Raw genomic sequence first — 19,411 nt, 5'->3', positions numbered from 1 at the left:
CAAACAAATAAATTGGACACGGACTTAATCTTGATTAGGGTCCGGACAAACAAATCGAACAAAATTTATAAGTTTAGATTGAATTCAAATTTGAATTGGATACATTCTTTTTAGGATAATGCTTGAGACCCTCAAAAAGTGACCCCCATTTAATGTGGAGTGTTGGATGTGAAGTGGGCCCTACAAGTGTGTTTTTAATCAATGGACATTTTAATGCCACATTGATTTGGGGGACTTTTGAGGGTCATATTTTGAGGGTCTCTAGCGTTGTCCTTCTTTTTATTTGCACCTAGATTTCGGACTTTAACTTATGTCCGAAATTGGATACATTCTTTTTATATGCATATACACACTTACATTACATAGCATATTTGAGAGCGTATACTCTAATATAAATTGATAAAGTATACTCTAGCATATACTCTCTTATTCATACTGGCTACCAAACGCATCCTTATAAAAGTTTCATACGTGGTACGTCACCTATATACATGATTTACTTAATGAGATTCATGGTGAAATCCCAGAGCTTGTTGGCCAAGTCAGGGTCCTTAGCCTTGGGGCTTTTTCTGGCCAAATTAGAGTCTGCAAAATATTCACCACTTGTCCCTTCCACTTGGGGATGCAAAGCCACATAACAAGTCGTTGCAGCCCCCTAAATTCATTCTCAACAAAAACCAAAATGCACAATCTCAAATCAGAAGCAAGAAATCCATGAATTCTTACACAAAATTAAAAAAATTTCCGGATTACCAAAAAATACACCGAAGGAACGACAGGTTAAATTATGGAGCACAAGAAGTAAGCTTATGCATTTTGCATTGTTGTGAGCTTTGCCATTTAGTTTGGGGTAGAACTCACCTGCTGCACATTTTTAAACACGAATTTACCGACCTTATCCATGAGCCCTACATCAAATAAAACACACTCAAAGTTAATAGGGAACTTTGAAACAAATGCATCATAGAATAAGAAAAAGAGGAGGAACAAAATAACAGAGGTGGCTGCTGCAATGATGCTTTTCAAATACAAAGATATCAGATACTATATAACATACTAGAGAATGGTGAATCTAGCTAGATAAAATTGCTTAAAGAAAACCCGACATAGAAGTATATAACCTTTACAGTCCTGTGGTCCGATTTAAAACCATATTCCATCCAAAACATTGAGCATAGCTGAGCATCAACAAATATGTTTATTGATTTTTTTTTTCATCTCTGACTGAAAAATTCGGATTGCAGATATTTTAACATGAAAAATGATAGATGCCAGAGCGGATACCGTTGAAAGTGCTGTTATAACGGAAGAGGTTGGTCTTTATCACTCCTGGATGAAGAGAATTTGCAGTTATATTTACCCCTTCGTCCTGCTCAAACAAGAGTTCACATAGTGAAAAGTTCCACAGCTTTACAACACGAACACGAGTTTCTTTTTCTCCTGAGGTATAGTTTGAGTACTAGTCTATGCAGAACACTATATATTTTACTCAACCACACTATTTTTGAGAATGAAGACTCCGTCCCGCCCAAAGAAACAGTTGCATTAAAAAAGACAGAAAGTTACCTTCAGAGTTCTTGCAAGCTGATTAGCATGTAAAACATTAGCAAGCTTCGACTGTCCATATGCAAGAGGTCTCTTGTACCTGCAAATAAACGCTTTCAAACCAAAGTTATAATTATGTGCTACCACCATAATCACAATGAAAGAAAGTTAAACATATCCCAGCACAACCACACTAATTTGAAAGTTATTAGTGCTAGGGCTTACCCTGATGGATCACTGATTTTATCAAAGCGAATTCCTTCCCAATAAGTCAACCAATGAGCATCTGAGGCGACGTTAACGATTCTTCCTCCTTTATTACTATTGCGTGCTGTCTTCTTCATGGTGTCCAACAAGAGACTTGTCAACAGAAAATGGCCTGCAGAAAGAATTAGATTAAAGGATTTACTAAATTCATATAACTCAATAACATGGATCAGAAAAGTCAAGAGGAATATCATTGTTTCAACAGATTCATAACTCTTTTTCCATTTTTTTCATTTCAATGAATAGACTGATAGATTCTTTGGAAAAAGTAAATGGCAAGACCAAAGAGGAATGTTGATAAATTCTTTGGAAATTTCAAAGCACATTACCAAAAAACTGACTATTTTTTTTTCTTTCCATTAAACACTATTGCTTAAAACATACAACTTAGCAATATATGCCTCATACCTACGTGGTTAGTAGCAAACTGCAGTTCTATGTTGTCACTGGAAAGCGTGAACGGGACTGCCATGATACCTGCATTGTTACTTATAACAAATACAAAAGAGTCACTTCTTGGTAAAAGTAGGCTTAACAAATTCAAAATCAGACTAGTATATGTGAAGATATGACTACGCTGGATGTAGAGAACTAAGTAACTGGAATGTCACATTCTGCGGGCTACCAGAAGAAACTCCGGAAAATTATCCACTATTAACAGCCCTTATTGTTTCTTACATTAGGAGATTCAGAGGACGACGAGAGGCACTGTAATCTGAGGCAAATTTTCTCACAGATGCCATTGAACTGAGATCCAATTCCAATGTATCAACTTTCGCATTAGGAATTTCCCTAACTATCGCCTCTTTGACGTCTTTTCCAGCAGCCATGTTCCTAACCCCCATAAATACATGCACACCGCGAAGTGCAAGAACACGTGCAGTTTCAGCGCCTATGCCACTAGATGCTCCTGAAAATGCAGAGGTCACATCCAAATAAATGCCATTAAACACACCGAAAAGGCTTGACCAAGACATATTATCTGATTATCTCTAATGTATAAGGATAACAGCAAGCACAGTACAATGTTGACTGATGTAATTAACAAGATAACAGCCAAATTTCCATTATGCTCATGCGTTAATAGAATGGAAAACTTCCTCTAATTTTTCATTGATGCGCAGCAAGAAGAAATTGACCAACCATAAGCATTAAGCACATCACAACTCACAAGAAAAGGAGTGGGGGGAGTAAGAAGGCCCACATATCTACTAAGGCTAATTAGACATCACTAGAGTTATATCATAACCAAAAACGAGAACCTCAGGAAAACCACTTGCCGCTCATCAGCCTCTGTGCATTCAGATAAACGAATGAAGAAAAATGCACACTAAATGAATGATTGCCAGACATAATAAAAAACTCAACAAAAAACCAATTACGGATTGCGACACTCTTTTATACACATATCAGAAAAACTACAATGACGCAAATAAACAAATAGGGTTAACGTTGTATATATTTACTCGAAAAACTGAAACCCATATTATAACATTCAGTACATATATAAACTTTGAGCTATAACCTGTGACAACGGCAGTGAGGCCAGAGCCATCGATTCCTTGCGTCACTTCCTCTGCCGTGGAAGATGCAGAGAACCCAGATGGTCCTTTCATTCCAAAAAACCACATATTGTTCCGAGTCTGTGTAATGCTGCTGCTGCTCTTGCTCAAATGTAAATTCCCAATTAGTATCTGTATTTAGTACGCAAAATTTCTGGTGGCTACGTTGCCAAGGCAAGAGCAATCCACAGTTTTTTTGTGGTGGCAACGTTATGGCCTTCCACTTGTAAAATAATGATTTAGTGGACAATTGACAAATGGATTGAACTGTTACACTTACCTGATTAATTAATTGCTATTAACTTAATCGATAAATATGTGCATACCAAATTCGTACACACACGCACACAAAGGGAATGCGCTCACAATATACCCGTGGCTATTGGCTGTGCTTATTCAGAAGCATAAACTGGGTTAGGAACACATACATGTTGTCCGTCAATTATTCACTCATTCTCTGATCCAAACACGTGTTACCTACCAAACTCATTCTCTGATCCAAACACGTGTTACCTACCAAGGGCGAAGTTAGACTTAACACGAGGGGTCACACGTGTTACCTACCAAGGGCGAAGTTAGACTTAACACGAGGGGTCACAGTATCTGACAACGAGTTGGGCCCTTGCCCCTCACCCTAAAATGCCTATTAAGATGAGGAAAGCTTGCCTCATTTATACAAGACAACAAGAGCCATCCCAGCCGATGTGGGAATTTTTAACACGCCCCCTCACACATGGGCTGGGCTCTCCAGTCCCCCATTTTTTGGGCTTTTTCCATGTGCGGGATGATACGTGCCGGCTTCGATACCATGACAACGAGTTGGGCCCTTGCCCCTCACCCTAAAAGGCCTATTAAGATGAGGAAAGCTTGCCTCATTTATACAAGACAACAAGAGCCATCCCAGCCGATGTGGGAATTTTTAACAGTATCAGACATATGATTTTATGTCAAAGTAGACAAATTTAAACGGGTTTTTTTGAGTTATCTATTAATTATATCTTCAAAAGTATAAAAAAAAAAATAACACTAAAAATAAAAAGTATAATGTTTTACAAGATGGGGTCTAAATTAAAAATTCAAGAGTTGACTCTTTTTTATAATTACTATATATCTGTTTGAATGCCCCTGTTTACCTACTCTTTGTTGAAAGCTTAACGGCTAAGGAAGCCTTGGATTTTGCTATTTCTCTTCGCTGTGCTTCCATTGTTCTGGAAGGCGATTCTTTGTTAGTTATTGAGGCCTTAACGAGCGATGACATTTCTTTATCTGAGAATGCTTTATGATATGTATCCATGGACTGTTTTTTTGGTTTTTTGTTTGTGACAAACCGCAAATCGCCCAAACATGAATATGGTTACTGAAAAAACGACCAATATGACACTATCCAATATCTATTCCTATCCATGTACTGTACCTATACATATAATCAACAATATTGCACCTGTACAATAATCAATAGTACATGTTATCAAGTATCAACAAACAACAAATAAACAAACAACAAACAACAAACAACTAACACCTAAAAACTAACTACTAACAACTAACAAGGCAACATGTATTGTACCTGTCCATTGTCCAACACATGTACAGTTGTACCTATCCATTGTCCAAGGACCAACGATGTAACAACTAAACTAACAACTAACAAGCCAACAAGGCAATATTGTCCATTTAGATATTACAATGTCCAAAAAATAAAACACAAAGTCACAAATAGCTACAGAAAAAGCTAGAATATTGTCCATATACAACATATCATTTTGTATCAGCTGCATAACCTTTATTACAAAATTTACAAAACGCCATACGTTTACCAATTTGATCTTTAGGTACATCATAATAGTCTCACACCCATGATCTTTTTCTAGAAGAAGAGATAGGTTCACTAATCGATGGATTTGGTGGCACTTCATCAATATTAATCTTCTTCTCCACTCATATTTTGATCATTTTCTGTGTTGTTAATAATTGGTCCTTGATTATGAGACATGTCAAAGTGCTAACCTGTGAAGAAATCACAACAATAAACATTGAGAAGTCAAATCAGGTTCAAAACAGTGAGGATAAATATAAAAGTACAAAATTACAATAAGACAATTACAAACATGTTCAAAACTGTGAGAATAAATGCAAAATTACAATAAAAAAATGCAAACAAGTTCAAAACGTAACTCACCAGTGACCAGGTTAAGTTGATGGTATATAATTGGAGGCTTGAATCACAATAATATGGCAAATTTCTTCGTCAATGTCTCAATCGTAACTCAAGCTCTTTGACCTACAAACATGAAACAACAATTGGAGATTTGTAGTAGAATTTTGGTAAAAGCCCTAATTCGTGAGATTTTCCATTTTTCCTCTAATTGCTAACTACCAATTAAAACTGTAAACTACCAAAATCACATAGACATAGAAATTAGAAAGTTGAGACTAACCAAATTTAGATTGTATTGAGTCGACTGTGAGAGGACTGAGAGGTTGAGAGTTGAGACGATGAGTGAATGGATTGTCAATAACTCCAAATGGGATATACCGCAAGCAGTGATTCTGTGAGAGACTGAGAGGTTATAGAGTGAGTGGTGAGTCCGGGAGCCCAGAGTCGTAGGCGATAGTGATGGGACATGACCGCGTGAGCAACGCCTTCATTGTGAACTGTGAATCACATACTTGAGAGATATCAAGAACTAAGGAAGAAGACTCGAACAGTTGAACTATCGACGAACAGAGTCACAGACCTAAGAGGCTGAGACTGAGAAAGTTAGGGTTTGTCTGTTTGAGGTGTTCAGGGGTGTTGGGAAAGGTTGGGTTCGTCCCGAACACCTCCCAACCCTTGACTGTTTCAGGTGTTCGGGATTATTAGGACAAAATTTATATTTAAAAATCCCAACACCTCCCATCCCTTCCCAACCCAACACCCCTAAACACCTCAAACGGACAAGCCCTTAGAAGATTGAAGAGGAAAGGTAATTCGTATTTCCACTATTTTGTAAGAGTGTAACTGTGTAAGCCTAATTGCGCTAAGATCAATGGTCCCGATTGCATTAAGCATTTAAAGTCATTAACTAAATAATATATATTACAATATTACTTACATATATATAATTATATATTATTAATATTTATGAATATATTATATTCGGTCGGTTCACCTTGGTTCACTACTGCACTGACCAAACATTCGATTTTTGAGTATTAAGTGAACCGCTTAACTCGGTTTCATGTGTGCGTATTATAAGAACCGGCCAATCGAGCGGTTGGGTTTTCTCGATTAATTTTCACACCCCTGATGCTAAGGCTAGGTTTGCCTATTTCTCTTATGTGAACTGCTGTAATTTTAAAAGAGCAGCTAATCAAGTTGTTGATGTTCTAGCTAAGAGTGCTCTTAGTAGTTGTGGTACTAGGAATTGGTCTAGGTCTGGGGTATGTCCAGACTTTCTTGTTCATGTACTTGTTGTTGATTGTAGCTCTGTTTCTGTTTAATGATGTCGTCTCTTTCTTGAAAAAAAATAAAAAATTTCGGCCCTCATTACAAATCCCGGCTACGACGTTCGTGCGTATGACTCACGTTAAAGATCATCCATCATCATAGAGACTAGACGTCTAGACATAATGCTAATGCATATTTGGGCTTCATTATTCTTCGAAGGGAGAGAACCCAGCCCAATTCATCGAGACAGAAAACTCTGACCACGACTAAAGCCCATTTCGTTGAAAACCGTAATGTGCGACGCTTCGCCCTCCATGGGTAGTCACGTGCAGAGACACCGGCGGCAACGTCGAGCACGCGGGAGCCTTACGGAAGCCCTGGCAGAGTAGGTCCCTCAGTCTTCTTCGTCTTCGTTAACGGTGACAAAAAACTTCGTCCCTGAAAATATTTTCATCTTCTCTCTAACTTCCACATTCAAGATATATATAAACCCTCTCCTGTAATGTAATCAACGTCGACATCGATAGTGAAGATTGAAGCCGTTGTTTGAGAGATTACAACGATGGCAGAGAAAGCAGAAAATGAAAATTTTGAGCTTCGAAATTTCGAATTCAAACTATTCGTTTGATCTACATATCTGTTGTTGTGGAATCAGGCATTGTGAGACAGCCTTCTAAATAGGTATCGCACTTTACTATCACCTGCCATGAATTTGCTTCCTCAGGGATGATTTCTTTGTGCTATCAATAAGTTCTGTTATGCCATTTTCTATATTATTTCTGTCTGAGTTATGATACTGTTATATTTTTCAGTTTTTTTTCATGTACTTGTGTTTGCACTTGCCTCTTATCTGTTGCGATTTTTGGCATATGATGTCTTTCTTGTTTTTTGCTTTGCCTTTATGTGGAGTGATTAGATCTGAGGAAGCATTATTTTATAAGAATACTGAAACACTTGTCACTGGGAGTAGTTGTGGCGTCAATCTGTGAAGCGTCGTCAAAGAGCTTCTACGTAGATCAAGAATGAATTAGATTTTAATAGGATGTTGAGTTGTGTTTCCATTTCCTGCCATGAAAATGGATTATGTGGCTACAAATTAGATTTTAGTCGATTGCATTGGGGTTGTGTAGTCCTCATGAGATTGTTGTATCAGAATGGCGGGAAGAATTTAGTGGACATTGGCTTCTGCAATCTTTCAAGAGGTTTAAAATCAACTTCTGTTGATTTATTTGCCCCTCATTCGGAAGGGAGGGAGCTAATTTGATATGGCACTTGGTTGTCATTTAGTTAAAGCAAAACAATGCTACGCTTGTGAGCTTTTGCATTGATCATTATTTAGTTTTATATGCTCTTATGCGGATGAGGTCTTACGTTTGGCTTCAAACTTCTGTTGGTGCAATCCAGCAAATGGACGAAGAGGTTGCCATGTTTTGTCCGACGATATGTCCTGAGATTCTTTAGATAGGCATGGGATCTTCCAAAACTAAATTTCCACAACGGGTTAATCCAGCTGTGCTGGGGTTAATAATGAATACTATCGGTTTCATGATTGAAACTTCCCTAAACTCAGGTCACTCGAATTGATGGTTTTTTTCCTTGTGAAATCTTTTTCTTTAGTCGTAATTTATTATTTTCTCAATTTTTACTAGTGTATATCTTGAAATGTCTAAGCTGACGCTTTTGATGTTATTGTCAACTTGCTTGCTCATCTGCCTTAGGAGCGCAAAACTTTTAATGGGAAGTCATTCGGATGGATACAAAGAGGTTGTGTGCACTGGCATCTGCTGCCGACAGCCTCAAGTTGAGGCCTCTAGTTAATCTCACCAGTCGTGCACTTGCTCATGTGACAGAAGGGAAAACTCCTGAGATACACGAAACATTTCATTTACCTGGTGACCTCACTGAGGTGCACTACTATCAAGAAGTTGATGGGTTAAATATTTAATCTGCATGTGCTGTGTTTCATGTGAATTTGGTTTCTCCCAGGAGGAGAAGTTGGAACCTCTAAAAACTATGAACGATGATCCGCGTATTTGACGTCTGAATATATTATATGCAAGAAAAAGGAAAGAATTAAAAGAGAGAGAAAGTGAAGGTGGTTACTGTTGCTTATTGTTTGAAATCCTTACTAAATGATATTGTTTGGTGCTGTCCTGTTTTAAGGGAGCATGAGTCAGTGCTATTTTCGTAGCTCTTTCAGAAAAAAAAAGGATTATAACAAATCCATTTTCCAGAGGTTTCAAAAGGCAACTTGCATCTCTCTATTAATAATGGATTTTTTTTTAAAAAAATGCCATTTTCCTTGCTTACATTGATGTTAACAATCAAATTTGTGTGGATGTGTTTTTGTCGTGTGCACGCTGTTGTTTTAAGCATACTCATTTCGCTAATTCTGTTTTCTCCTGTAGCAATATCCTGTCACTTGTTGTTCCCTTTTAACTTGCTGAATGTACCTTGCTCTGCTCTGCTTATTCAAAAGGAGTTAGAAATAAACATAAAAAGAAAAACGGCGGAGAACAGATCAACTGAAGCACTCTTTTTGAAGCAATTCAAAACTATATGAAGGTGGGTGACTGTGTTCTCCTTTCCCCTTCCTTGCCCTTTTTCTTGGTTTGGTTTCTCACTGTGCGAGCCGATGTCTGTGTCTAAATGCAAGTTGATTTGTTGTAATAATTTTCTATTCTTTGTTTATTTGTGCTTGCATAATCAATGTTCCAAAAATAATTGGTCTTTTGTTATGATTGATAAAATTTTTTTTCTTGTTGTTTTAGGAGTTGGATGCCTGCTCTTCCCCTGGCCATAATGATGAGGTTTCTCATATGATTCTGAAGTCACAAGATTCATCGGCCCTGCCCTCCTCGCCTCAGCTTGAGCTTGATAATGGTGACGACGATGATTTAGATCCTGCAATGAAGGAGGAGCTTGATAGGTTTGATGACCACTTCTGACTAAAATTATAAAGCATTCAATATGTAGCCTTTGCTCAGGATTGTATATTTTCCATTAGCTCTGGATGGTACAATAACTCATTTCGAAACCTTCACTTTTTCAGAGCAGGTCTTATTCCTAAATTTTTGTAGCGTTCTGTGAATTTGTCACCATCTTTGGCTTCAATATTTCGATTTTTAGTTGAGCTTTCTACTTTCTTAAGTTACCTGTGCCTTTGCCCCTACGACATTCCAAAAACCCAGATCTCAGTGTTTTCTGAGATCATTTTATTTATCTGTCTATATGAGAACATCTTACATTTTGTTTAAATGGAAAGCAACAAAATCATCGAGAGAGGAGACACTGAGAAGGTATCTCCTTATACTTGCCCACAATCCAAGAATATTTTGCCTTTTGATACCAGATTGATCTATTCATTTTTCATTTTATTTCAACTGACCAATGAAAGGATGTTGATCTTTAATAGCCCGTAAGTACGTAGAGAAACTGCTTGACTTTTAGAAATTGTCAATCTTAGAGCTGCACCAGTGCTAATGTATTAGTGACTTAAATACAAAAGGATAACTTCTTTAATTTTTCTTGCACCTTTCTAATGCAGGGAGGTGGAGGATTTTGCTCAGAGACTGAATTCACACTGGCCTGAGAGGATGCAGGAATTACTTTTGGGTCAGGAAAGGAGGCTTGGACCATATCGAGGAATGTCAGTGGTTCTGTGTATACATATACACGTATGCTCTTCCTATACTTTTTTCTTTTTGTTTTTGTATACCTTTCATTTATCCATGTGGTCTTCCAGTTCCCACGATTGGATTTCCCAGGCTAATACTTGCGCACACATTTTTCCTGTTTTATCATGAAATGTCAGGCCTTTGCATATTTTCTTAAGTCATTTTCTGGACACTGAGTCGGGAGTGTGGGTGTCCAGTAGACTAAAACCATTGTAGTGAAATGACTATTCTGGAAGCTGTTAGCAAAGCCAAATAGGAAGAGGGACACAGGTTGACGGTTTTAATTGCTCTGGGTGTATATTACCAACAGCAACATAATACATTGTCTGCATAAGGAAATTCTAAGAAACTGAGAAAACATAAATATACATCACACGCAGAAAACCTGTTCTTCCTCTGCTTCCCAACCAGCAGGGCATCAATCTCTCATCTTAGGGTCTGAGTAGTACCTCTTGAAAGCCTTAGGAAGATAAACAGGCAACAAGAACCCAAAGAGGTTGAAGGACCAAAAAGCCAGATTAGCAATAGCAAGAATCATCCCAACGTACAGCCTTCTTGTAGATCCTCCATACTCTTCCTCCCCCTTTGAGATCTCATTCCTCAACCAATCCAGAATGGCATACATCCTCACTGAATTATAACACACAGGCACAAAAGCTCTTATAGGTAACGAAAACTTGCCTGAAAAAGCAAGCCCTTCCATGAATACTTGACTGGCCAAGAGAAAGACATGTGGGGCTGCTGCCTTGATCCCCTCCTTATCACCCTCATAGATCCCTTCAAATATATACCCAATTGGTAGAAGAAGCCCAATTATGGCACCAACGAGCACATATAGTCGTAGAACCTTGTTTTTGACATCAAAAACTGAGCTCTCTCTTCCAGGTTGAAGAGAAGGGAATGCAACTCTGGACAGGAAATAGACGTAGATGATAGAAAGTAGGACAAAAGCAATGTCTTCAGGGCTTACCATTCCACTTGCAGATAAGACAATCATAACAGCAAGAGAGTTGAGTTGTTGAAAGCTGAGAAAACCAGCTTTTTGTTGGGTTGTAGGAGTTTTGACGCTCTTAAGGGACTTTGAGTCGTCATTTTGAACCTTATGCTCTTGTTCTTGCTCCTTTGGCAGGCTTATGTCGTTGCATGTTGGACCAACCCCACCGGACATCTTTGCGTTCTGTTTTCTGTTTGATGGTGCTGTTGGTTATGCTATGTAATGTGTAGAGAACGAAGTGAGACTGAATGAAGAACCAGAGAGAACTTTTGCTTGGTTGTCTGTGGTTTCTCTGTGGTTTCTCTGTTTTGATGCAGATATTCAAATAGAGAGGAGAGGAGAGGAGAGGAGAGGAGAGGCAAAGCGTAAGGTAAATAAGGTGTACAAGTCGCAGTTTATGAGGAGATAAAGGTAAGACGTGGCTTAGTGTTGTGGGAGGAGGAAACTAGGAAAGTCGTGTAGTTTTTGCCTTTTTGTTCGACATGTGAGTCTTGTGAGATAGCTAATTGCAAGGCTTCAAATTAGACGGAGTTTTCTCACAAAAGAGTCGAAAAGGCCCGTTCTCTTCTTGACAGGCCCACTTTTCTTTGTTCAACTGGGCTTGTTCGCTTGACGGGTCCTGGTCACTGCTAGTTTAGTAGTTTGCTCCGGCAGCATGCTGTGCTTTACCAGGATAAAGGACTGTAATAGAATTGTCATGGCCCAACAAGCTTGGCATGAAAATAGATAGGTAGTTACACTAAGTTATTGGATACATTTGCATATATCTATCTTGCTTCTAAAGCAACATTCAAGACACTTGGAACCAATGAAAATGAATAACCTTACTAGGAACTCTCGGAAAATCTGGAAAACTAATTCTATTACATAAAATTAAGAAGACTAAGCCAAAAAATACCTCAATGATCAATCTCCCATGACAGTTTCAATTAAAAAGGGCAGAATTTAAAAAATAAAAAATCTGCAAAACCTTTCTTCAGATCTGGGACAGAAGACCCGTGGGATAAAACTGGAACCTCTGCTAAGAATATAATAGACTGTCGTCAACCTGTGCACATTGTATAATCAAATCAATCCAATCTTTATTGCATTCTTATTAGGCGATGCCTCTCTGTTTTGGAATATACATCATCTTCACACCCTTTTCCGGCTTTGTTCTGGATTTGACTTTTGTAGGCCCTGGAGCCGCAGAATCAAGAGCCCCAACATTAACCAATCCGTTCTCTACATTGCCAAGAACACTGTGCCTGTTAACTTCTGACGCTTGAGACGCTGCTACTTCACAATAATTTTGCACCTCCTCGGTACATTCTGAATGCCCAAAATCAGGATCCAGTACCAATTTCACATGCTCAGCTGCGATAGCCTCCTTCCACCCTACATGACATTTGCATTCAATTATATAGAAATGACTTGAAAATAATAATACATGTAAAAAACTGGACTTACTCTTTGCAAGAAAATCTTTTGCATCCTGGCTTGAGAACTGCAATCCTCCTGAAAACAAGCCTCCCCCTTTTGGGGCAGAGCCGTTCTCTATTTCAACATTATCGTTATTTATGGCAGACAGTGACTTATTCTCACCCTTTTCAGCAAGGGTATCTGCTTCAGATTCTCTTCCACGATTTTCTACAGGAATGGCACCTTTAGTTCCACTCCGGCTGACAGGCCTCCAAAGCTTCACAATTGACCTATTAGTACTACCTTGAGCAGATTCCGATTTAGCTGGCTTCTCTTGAAGATTGCTCTTCTTTTGCATTTGATCATCTGCAAGGGAATCATCTAAAACTCCAGCCGCACTGTTACCCTCATGATGGCTACCATTTCCAAGGGTGACAGATATGGAGCCAATCAACACTTCATGGTTCCTATTCTGGTCTGACCTATTTGATACTTCTTTCTGTACTCTATTCAAACTTTCCCCTCCATTTTCTGGTTTAGGCTTTCGACTCCAAACTTTGTTGCCACTGAAAATTGGAGCAGCCCCTGAATCCCTTTGAGTTCCATGCTTCTGCATGGCCCCAAGCTTTTGGGTATGAGAGTTCTGACTCGCATGGAAACCATTGGGCAAATGACTCCGTTGAAATTTTTGTTGGACCTGCCAACGAGAAAATACTGTATGTCTAGGAGGACCACTACCTTGCCGTGTCCGTCGTTCAATGATCTGACCAGTAACTAGGATGTCAAATCCAACTGTCTCATGCTCCATATCCTCATATGTGTTTGTCTTTGGGGAAGGTTCAGGAGAAGAAGGAATATTATATGGCACTGAATCTGGGTTCTGAGAATCAGAATCAGATGCAGCCAAAGAGCTGCATGTTTCTGCTCGAGGCCTAGCTTCTTGTGTATTGTCAATACTCTCCTTATCCCCATCGTCCTCTAGTTTTTGCTCCTTTGCTTTCTGCTCCTTCTGCCTAAGCTTTTTCTGCCTTTTCCTTTCCAAAAGCTCAGCTTGCCTAAATAAATTAGGGAAACAACATAAATGAGTGACTAAGTTGTATTTTACTCACTAATCAGATCATTGCCAAACTAAAAAATAAAGGGGCAAAAAAGGTCATTGCTAGTAAGTGACACTTCAAGAGTCCCAAGAAACTTCCAAAATAGAATTACAAGGCAGAACTGCATGGTCACACAATCAACAGGCTCACTATCAGTTCTCGTACAAAAATATTAAAAGTGCAAGGTAAGAAAAGTAGCCATTGAAGACAGTCTATACACGCAGTCATTTCTCTTGCAATTTGCCCATATATTTTCAAATTTCAGACGTTCAACAATGTCTGCCATCAAACGTTAAGCTAAATTGAGAGGGTAAGATTTTATCAGTCTCTCACTGAACGTGTAAGGAGTCTCTCCTAAGAGGCTCTCTCAATTGAGAGGAGAAACTCATGTATCAGTCACTCACTAAACGTGTAAAGACCTCTCCTATTGCAAGTTTGCAACTTTGATAAAAACTCTCTTCATTTATTTCTGAGGCAAGCAAGCCTTTAAATAGAGGTTTACAAACATTGGTTTGAGACTTTAAGGAAACATTAGAATTCCTCAACCTGATTGACCTAGACAGATGTAATGACTAAAAAAAAGACCTAACTAAAAGGGAAACCTTCTCCACAAAGGATTTTTAACTCCTAAAAAAAAATTAAGAAAGCAAAACTAACTTAGAATGAAAGGAACAATCAAGGCCTGGGCTTTGCTTCCTGCATCACCAAGTGTGAACTACTACACCAAATACGAATGTGAAATGATTTTCCAGGGAAAACACAATGTGGATTTTACCTTCTTTGAGCTGCTTCTTCCTCCTCCACAAGTAATTTCTGGCACCTTAAAGCTTCAGCATCCTTGTCAGCAAGCCACGCCCTAACCTGAGTAGAAGAATAAACACCAATCATCTCTATGATTTTTCAGCTTTCACTAAGTGAATTAATGCCTACTTTGCACTGTTTTGTCTACATCCCTAAGTGCCATAGCAGCTGGCCATAGCACCCCAAGTGGGTATAGATTTTTTTTTTCGGCAAGGGTTTAGATGATTATAATGAGCCAAAGCTAAAAGCACGAACGGTGAGAGAAAAGAAAATGTACCAATTTCTGTTCCACCAAAAAGCTGGTGCAAGCAACTAAATTCTTTGGTTCAAGGGCAATCTTTCCAGCTTCTCCATCAAAAATATATCTTTGCATTAACACAGCAGTCCCACATAAAAAAGTATTTTCACTAGCATCATCAAGTATACTGAATAGCTCCTGTGAAGTCAAAGGAAACCTGGAAGTTCGCGCTTGGATAATATCCTGCAAAGAATTCATATATATAAAATCAAACACATACTCAATATGTAGGATCCTTAAAGAATCTACAATAAAATCTTTATGAACAAGAAAGAAGGATGTTTCCTCACCAAAAGAGCAGAACCGGCCCTCAAACAAACTTGTGGCAGAGAAGAGAATCCTGGTTTCCTTACAAGTGTAGTCAATGATTTAATTATAGAAGACCCAGGAACTTCCTGAAACGTATCCACCATGATATAAAAACAGGTAAAGTAAGCAGGGGGAGGAATATTTGTTACATTTAAAAGAAACCATTCTGACAACAAGAGGGAAATCTCTAAAAAAAATACTATTCCAAATATTTAACATAGATTTCCAGCCTAACATTCAGGCAACTTTACTCAACTGAGCTCATAAGTCATAACCTTAATAAAAAATGAGTTGGCGTGTAAATCATTCAATTAAAAGATTCAAATATGATAACAGCCACACTATTTTAGCGAGAAATTACATTACAAAATCCATATTGCAATAGCATAACTAAAGGGAAAAGGAGGACACAATAATTTCAGTACAACAGTCCAGCAAAGAGAACTTCCTAACAAAATCAAAATCATAAAAGTGAAGTTTCTAATGAAATCAAAAGCATTATCGAAATCTCTGAATGAACTCTACAATATAAGGAATAAAGATAAATGGGTATAAAGGCACAAATACCATACCTCTAACGCCATATTCTTAAAAGATACAATTTCCTTTGTCTCATCCAAAGAAAGCTGCATGAAACGAGATAAATGAGCAAGCAAGAGGTAGAAAGGATTTCACCCAAGAAAATGTAGTGAAGGAGAAAGTACCTTATCCCAAAATGCTCTCAATAGATCCCTATTTTTGGCAGAATCCTGCAGGATGTAAAATGGTAACTTTTAGAAGATTCTTAGCATACAAACGTGAAAACCAGCCAGTGAAACAACCAGTTCAAAGGCAAACCGAGACAAACACACGAAGGAAATGCAACTGGCTGACATCTGATAATGATGAAATAGCCGAAACCATATTTTGAGCAACTTTATGAAAAAGATGGACAGACAAATGCAAGCTGGCGAGGGAACCTTATCAAGCTTTTTCAATCGATGTTGCACACGTATATGCCTCCTATAGTTAATTGGTGAACAAAATTCACGAGAACACTTGTCACACGTCTGCATCTGTATCTTTAAAGGAGTAAGCAAAGGCCAACCTGGTAACTCTGGCAGGAGTAAGATATAAATAAATTCAAAAGGCATGTCTTGCCCGCAAGGTTAGCTAAAAAAAACATATACATTATACACCAATTGGACAAACATTTTCAGTCCGAGTCATTGATCTTAGCAGTGGCCTGGCAAAAGGAAACAAAACTGCAGGGGAACTAATCATTACATATATTTAGAGGCATTATTTGTTCCTATGGAATAAGGCCACTGCTTGTGATGTTTTGATAAGATACCTTAAGCCATTAATCTCAGATGCATATGAAATTAAAATCATTGCAATTCACTAGAAAAAGCTCATTCCCTTCTATAATGTATTAATTCCTTGAAACATAAGAATAGTGTCTAATACCTTGCTGATCCAAGGCATGGAGCCATTGGATCCACTGGACTGGGCTGTCTCCAGCCCTTGAGAAAGAAAGAAAGGGTTCTTTTCCACTTGCTTGTCTGCTAAAGGTATCTACAGAATCATTTCCCTCCTCTGACCTCATCACATCAATAGTGTTTGGGGCTTTGAGTTTTGCAATTGACATTTATGCACGCAGAAAGCCAACTAACCCACCAGATGCTGCAGTTAGAGGGGGGGAAGCACATTGACACCAAACAAGCACAAGAAAAAAACCATTAGGAAAGTTCTATAAGCTATCTTCATCATCATATAAGTTTATTTGAATGAATCAATGGAGCTACATTTGCTCTCTAACCAGCTATAAAAACACTAATGTGAATTATGGTATACGAGTGTCAAGATTCTGGCTAAGAAACATACGTCTCCTTCAGGATATTTTCACATTAAAACCTATTTATTTGTGATGGATCCTAAAACATAATTTCACACATTCAACGAATAACTTTTTAGAACCCCACAATTGAAGCCAATCCCCACCATCATTGCCCAAGTTTGTCAATCTGCCACAAAGCTTGCACATAGGTATGTACACACAACTACATTTCACTCTATGGAGAGATATTGTGCCTGATGCTACATGAGGTTGACATGGCACATAGATATGTAGTATGTACACATTACATTTCACTCTGTGAAGAGATCTTGTGCCTTATGCTACATGACATTGAGAATGTGGTTGGTCTGAAATTCATCAAGTCGCAAATTCTTGTTTACATTCAAGTATTCATGCTGTTTCAAAGTGATATGTGCATCAGCCCGGGTACAAGTCATAGGCAATTTAATAGACACAACCTAAGTGCATGACCGAATGAGCAAGGCCACTTAGGACTAGTTATCTAAAAATGATTTGAAACATTTAAAATTATGAATCAAAAAAATGACTGATTAACGGCCCCATAACAATCTAAACATGAATTTAAACATAACAGAGCCTTTTCATAATCTCTGAAACACATCATGACAAGAGCAACTAAATACTAGACCATAGAAAACCATTGTTTTCATTGCAAAACGATACCACATCATATCAATCTCCAAAACAAATGAAACATCTCATAATTCTGTCTTATTTATGCGAAATATTAAAAAAAAGTTGAAAGAGAAGAACAATATCATAAGTCTGGCTAATTGAAATGCACCTTAACAAGAATTTAGAATCCAGAGCTCCAATAAGTAATCCTAAATATGAAATTACTCATACAAAAATTAAGAGGTTTCATTAAGAAACCCTAAAGTGAATTCTCTCTTCAACAACACAGAAAAACGCCAACAATTTAAAACAATCTTATGTGTTCACAGTTATTGACGACTAAATATACGCAAAAAAACAAATTGAAAATATTGCAACATAAAGCAAAACTCGTTCGCGTTCGCAGACTGTGATCTGCGATCAGTAAATGATAAATACAGACAAAAAAAAATAGAAGAGACTGGGAGGAGTGATCTGTTCACGTACCAGTGAGTAGTGCAAAAGAGATCGGTGAGGGGAGAGAAGGAATGGACAGCGATCAAGGGATTTCAGAGTTGTGGAGGGAGAGATAGGGGATTGTTTGGCGGGAGCGAAAATCAGCGAGAAAATACGAGAAAGAGATCGGCCGATAAAAGTCGAAAGGGGGAAGTATATAAAAGTTTCCTTCCAGACCGAGGAGGAGCGAATTGTAATGAGCAAAATATATAAAGGCGGAATCGGAACCCTTGAAGGCAAAGGAGTAAAAATTTAAAGAAAAACAAAAACAAAACTTTAGTTGAAAATTGAAATGTGGGGTGGGCCCTCTTCAAAGTCGTTAACTTCACGCGCAAGTATTGTTTAATTTTCACTAGTTTGTTTGGGCGTTTGGCTGGGGAGCAAAATTGCATTTCTTACATGAAAAAAGTATAATTATAGAGACAAAAGCACAGCATTTTTTTTTTTAAAACAAGGGTTTAGGGAGGGGTTAGGATTCGAACCCACTACCTAATGGATAGATGATCTCTTACATATAATGTGATTGTCGTTCAATCAACAGCTCACTTGTAAAGCACAGTATTATTGGGTATAGAGTTACAACAATAAAAATAAATAAATTTTCTTTTAAGAGGAGGAATTAATGGATTATGGGGCACATATAAAATTTGAAATAAAGTTTGAGACTCCCAAAAGACCCCCATATAATGTGGAGTGTTGGATGTAAAATGGGCCCTACATATATGTTTTTAATTAATGTCTATTTTAATGTCACATAGATTTAAAGGACTTTTAAGGGTGATATTTTGGGGTCTCTAACATTGTCCTAGAATTCGTTGCCCTGGACTGTTTTACCACAATTGGGCTTAAGAATCATGTTTTTGAATGAAACAGGCTAGTCCATTCATTATAGAGCCCAAGAGCCTCAAATGAATCATGGGTAAAGTCCAACCGACAATAATTGCTTTTACTGTAGTCGAGGACATATTTCATCTTAGCCCATTCTTCTGTTTCCTTTCTCATACTTCATTTTCCATGGTTATTTTCATCTGCTCCTTTACCTTCTCAGTAACCGACATA

The 19,411-nt window shown here is 38.0% G+C and overlaps 4 protein-coding genes across 13 annotated transcripts; 1 reads left to right on the top strand and 3 right to left on the bottom strand.

Moving 5' to 3' along the window:
- Positions 1 to 368: 368 nt before the first annotated feature.
- LOC119984617 (short-chain dehydrogenase TIC 32, chloroplastic-like) lies at positions 369 to 3,519 on the bottom strand. Its single transcript, XM_038828648.1, has 8 exons — positions 3,338 to 3,519; positions 2,491 to 2,722; positions 2,221 to 2,300; positions 1,771 to 1,924; positions 1,567 to 1,645; positions 1,285 to 1,369; positions 862 to 908; positions 369 to 655 (listed from the first exon to the last, which is right to left on the bottom strand). The coding sequence occupies exons 1-8, from the start codon at positions 3,441 to 3,443 to the stop codon at positions 497 to 499; spliced, it is 942 nt and encodes a 313-aa protein (XP_038684576.1). The 5' UTR covers positions 3,444 to 3,519; the 3' UTR covers positions 369 to 496.
- A 3,487-nt stretch (positions 3,520 to 7,006) lies between these two features.
- Positions 7,007 to 11,755, top strand: LOC119984125. 8 transcript variants are annotated; one of them, XM_038827931.1, is made up of 6 exons: positions 7,009 to 7,485; positions 8,523 to 8,710; positions 8,791 to 8,899; positions 9,213 to 9,369; positions 9,576 to 9,733; positions 10,352 to 10,731. In XM_038827931.1, exons 4-6 carry the CDS (start codon positions 9,364 to 9,366, stop codon positions 10,608 to 10,610), a joined length of 423 nt encoding a protein of 140 aa, XP_038683859.1. In that variant the 5' UTR covers positions 7,009 to 7,485; positions 8,523 to 8,710; positions 8,791 to 8,899; positions 9,213 to 9,363; the 3' UTR covers positions 10,611 to 10,731. The 8 variants fall into 8 exon arrangements, with proteins under 8 accessions (XP_038683863.1, XP_038683859.1, XP_038683860.1 ...); XM_038827932.1 differs by lacking the exon at positions 8,791 to 8,899 and having other exon boundaries at positions 9,284 to 9,369; XM_038827930.1 differs by lacking the exon at positions 8,791 to 8,899.
- Positions 10,753 to 11,685, bottom strand: LOC119984124. Its single transcript, XM_038827928.1, has one exon. The coding sequence runs from the start codon at positions 11,647 to 11,649 to the stop codon at positions 10,900 to 10,902; it is 750 nt and encodes a 249-aa protein (XP_038683856.1). The 5' UTR covers positions 11,650 to 11,685; the 3' UTR covers positions 10,753 to 10,899.
- Positions 11,756 to 12,274: 519 nt separating the features above from the next.
- Positions 12,275 to 18,566, bottom strand: LOC119984123. Of its 3 annotated transcripts, XM_038827925.1 has the most exons (10): positions 18,344 to 18,566; positions 16,831 to 17,046; positions 16,341 to 16,477; positions 16,086 to 16,130; positions 15,954 to 16,007; positions 15,363 to 15,467; positions 15,052 to 15,255; positions 14,749 to 14,834; positions 12,925 to 13,931; positions 12,275 to 12,852 (listed from the first exon to the last, which is right to left on the bottom strand). In XM_038827925.1, the coding sequence occupies exons 2-10, from the start codon at positions 17,009 to 17,011 to the stop codon at positions 12,572 to 12,574; spliced, it is 2,100 nt and encodes a 699-aa protein (XP_038683853.1). In that variant the 5' UTR covers positions 17,012 to 17,046; positions 18,344 to 18,566; the 3' UTR covers positions 12,275 to 12,571. The 3 variants fall into 3 exon arrangements, with proteins under 3 accessions (XP_038683853.1, XP_038683854.1, XP_038683855.1); XM_038827926.1 differs by lacking the exon at positions 16,831 to 17,046; XM_038827927.1 differs by lacking the exons at positions 16,341 to 16,477; positions 18,344 to 18,566 and having other exon boundaries at positions 16,831 to 16,991.
- Between the last annotated feature and the right edge of the window lie 845 nt (positions 18,567 to 19,411).

Source organism: Tripterygium wilfordii, chromosome 18 (assembly GCF_013401445.1).
Source record: "Tripterygium wilfordii isolate XIE 37 chromosome 18, ASM1340144v1, whole genome shotgun sequence".
Lineage (NCBI taxonomy): Eukaryota > Viridiplantae > Streptophyta > Magnoliopsida > Celastrales > Celastraceae > Tripterygium > Tripterygium wilfordii.
Note: the sequence above shows the minus strand (reverse complement) of the source record. Positions and strands in the feature narration are given on the sequence as shown.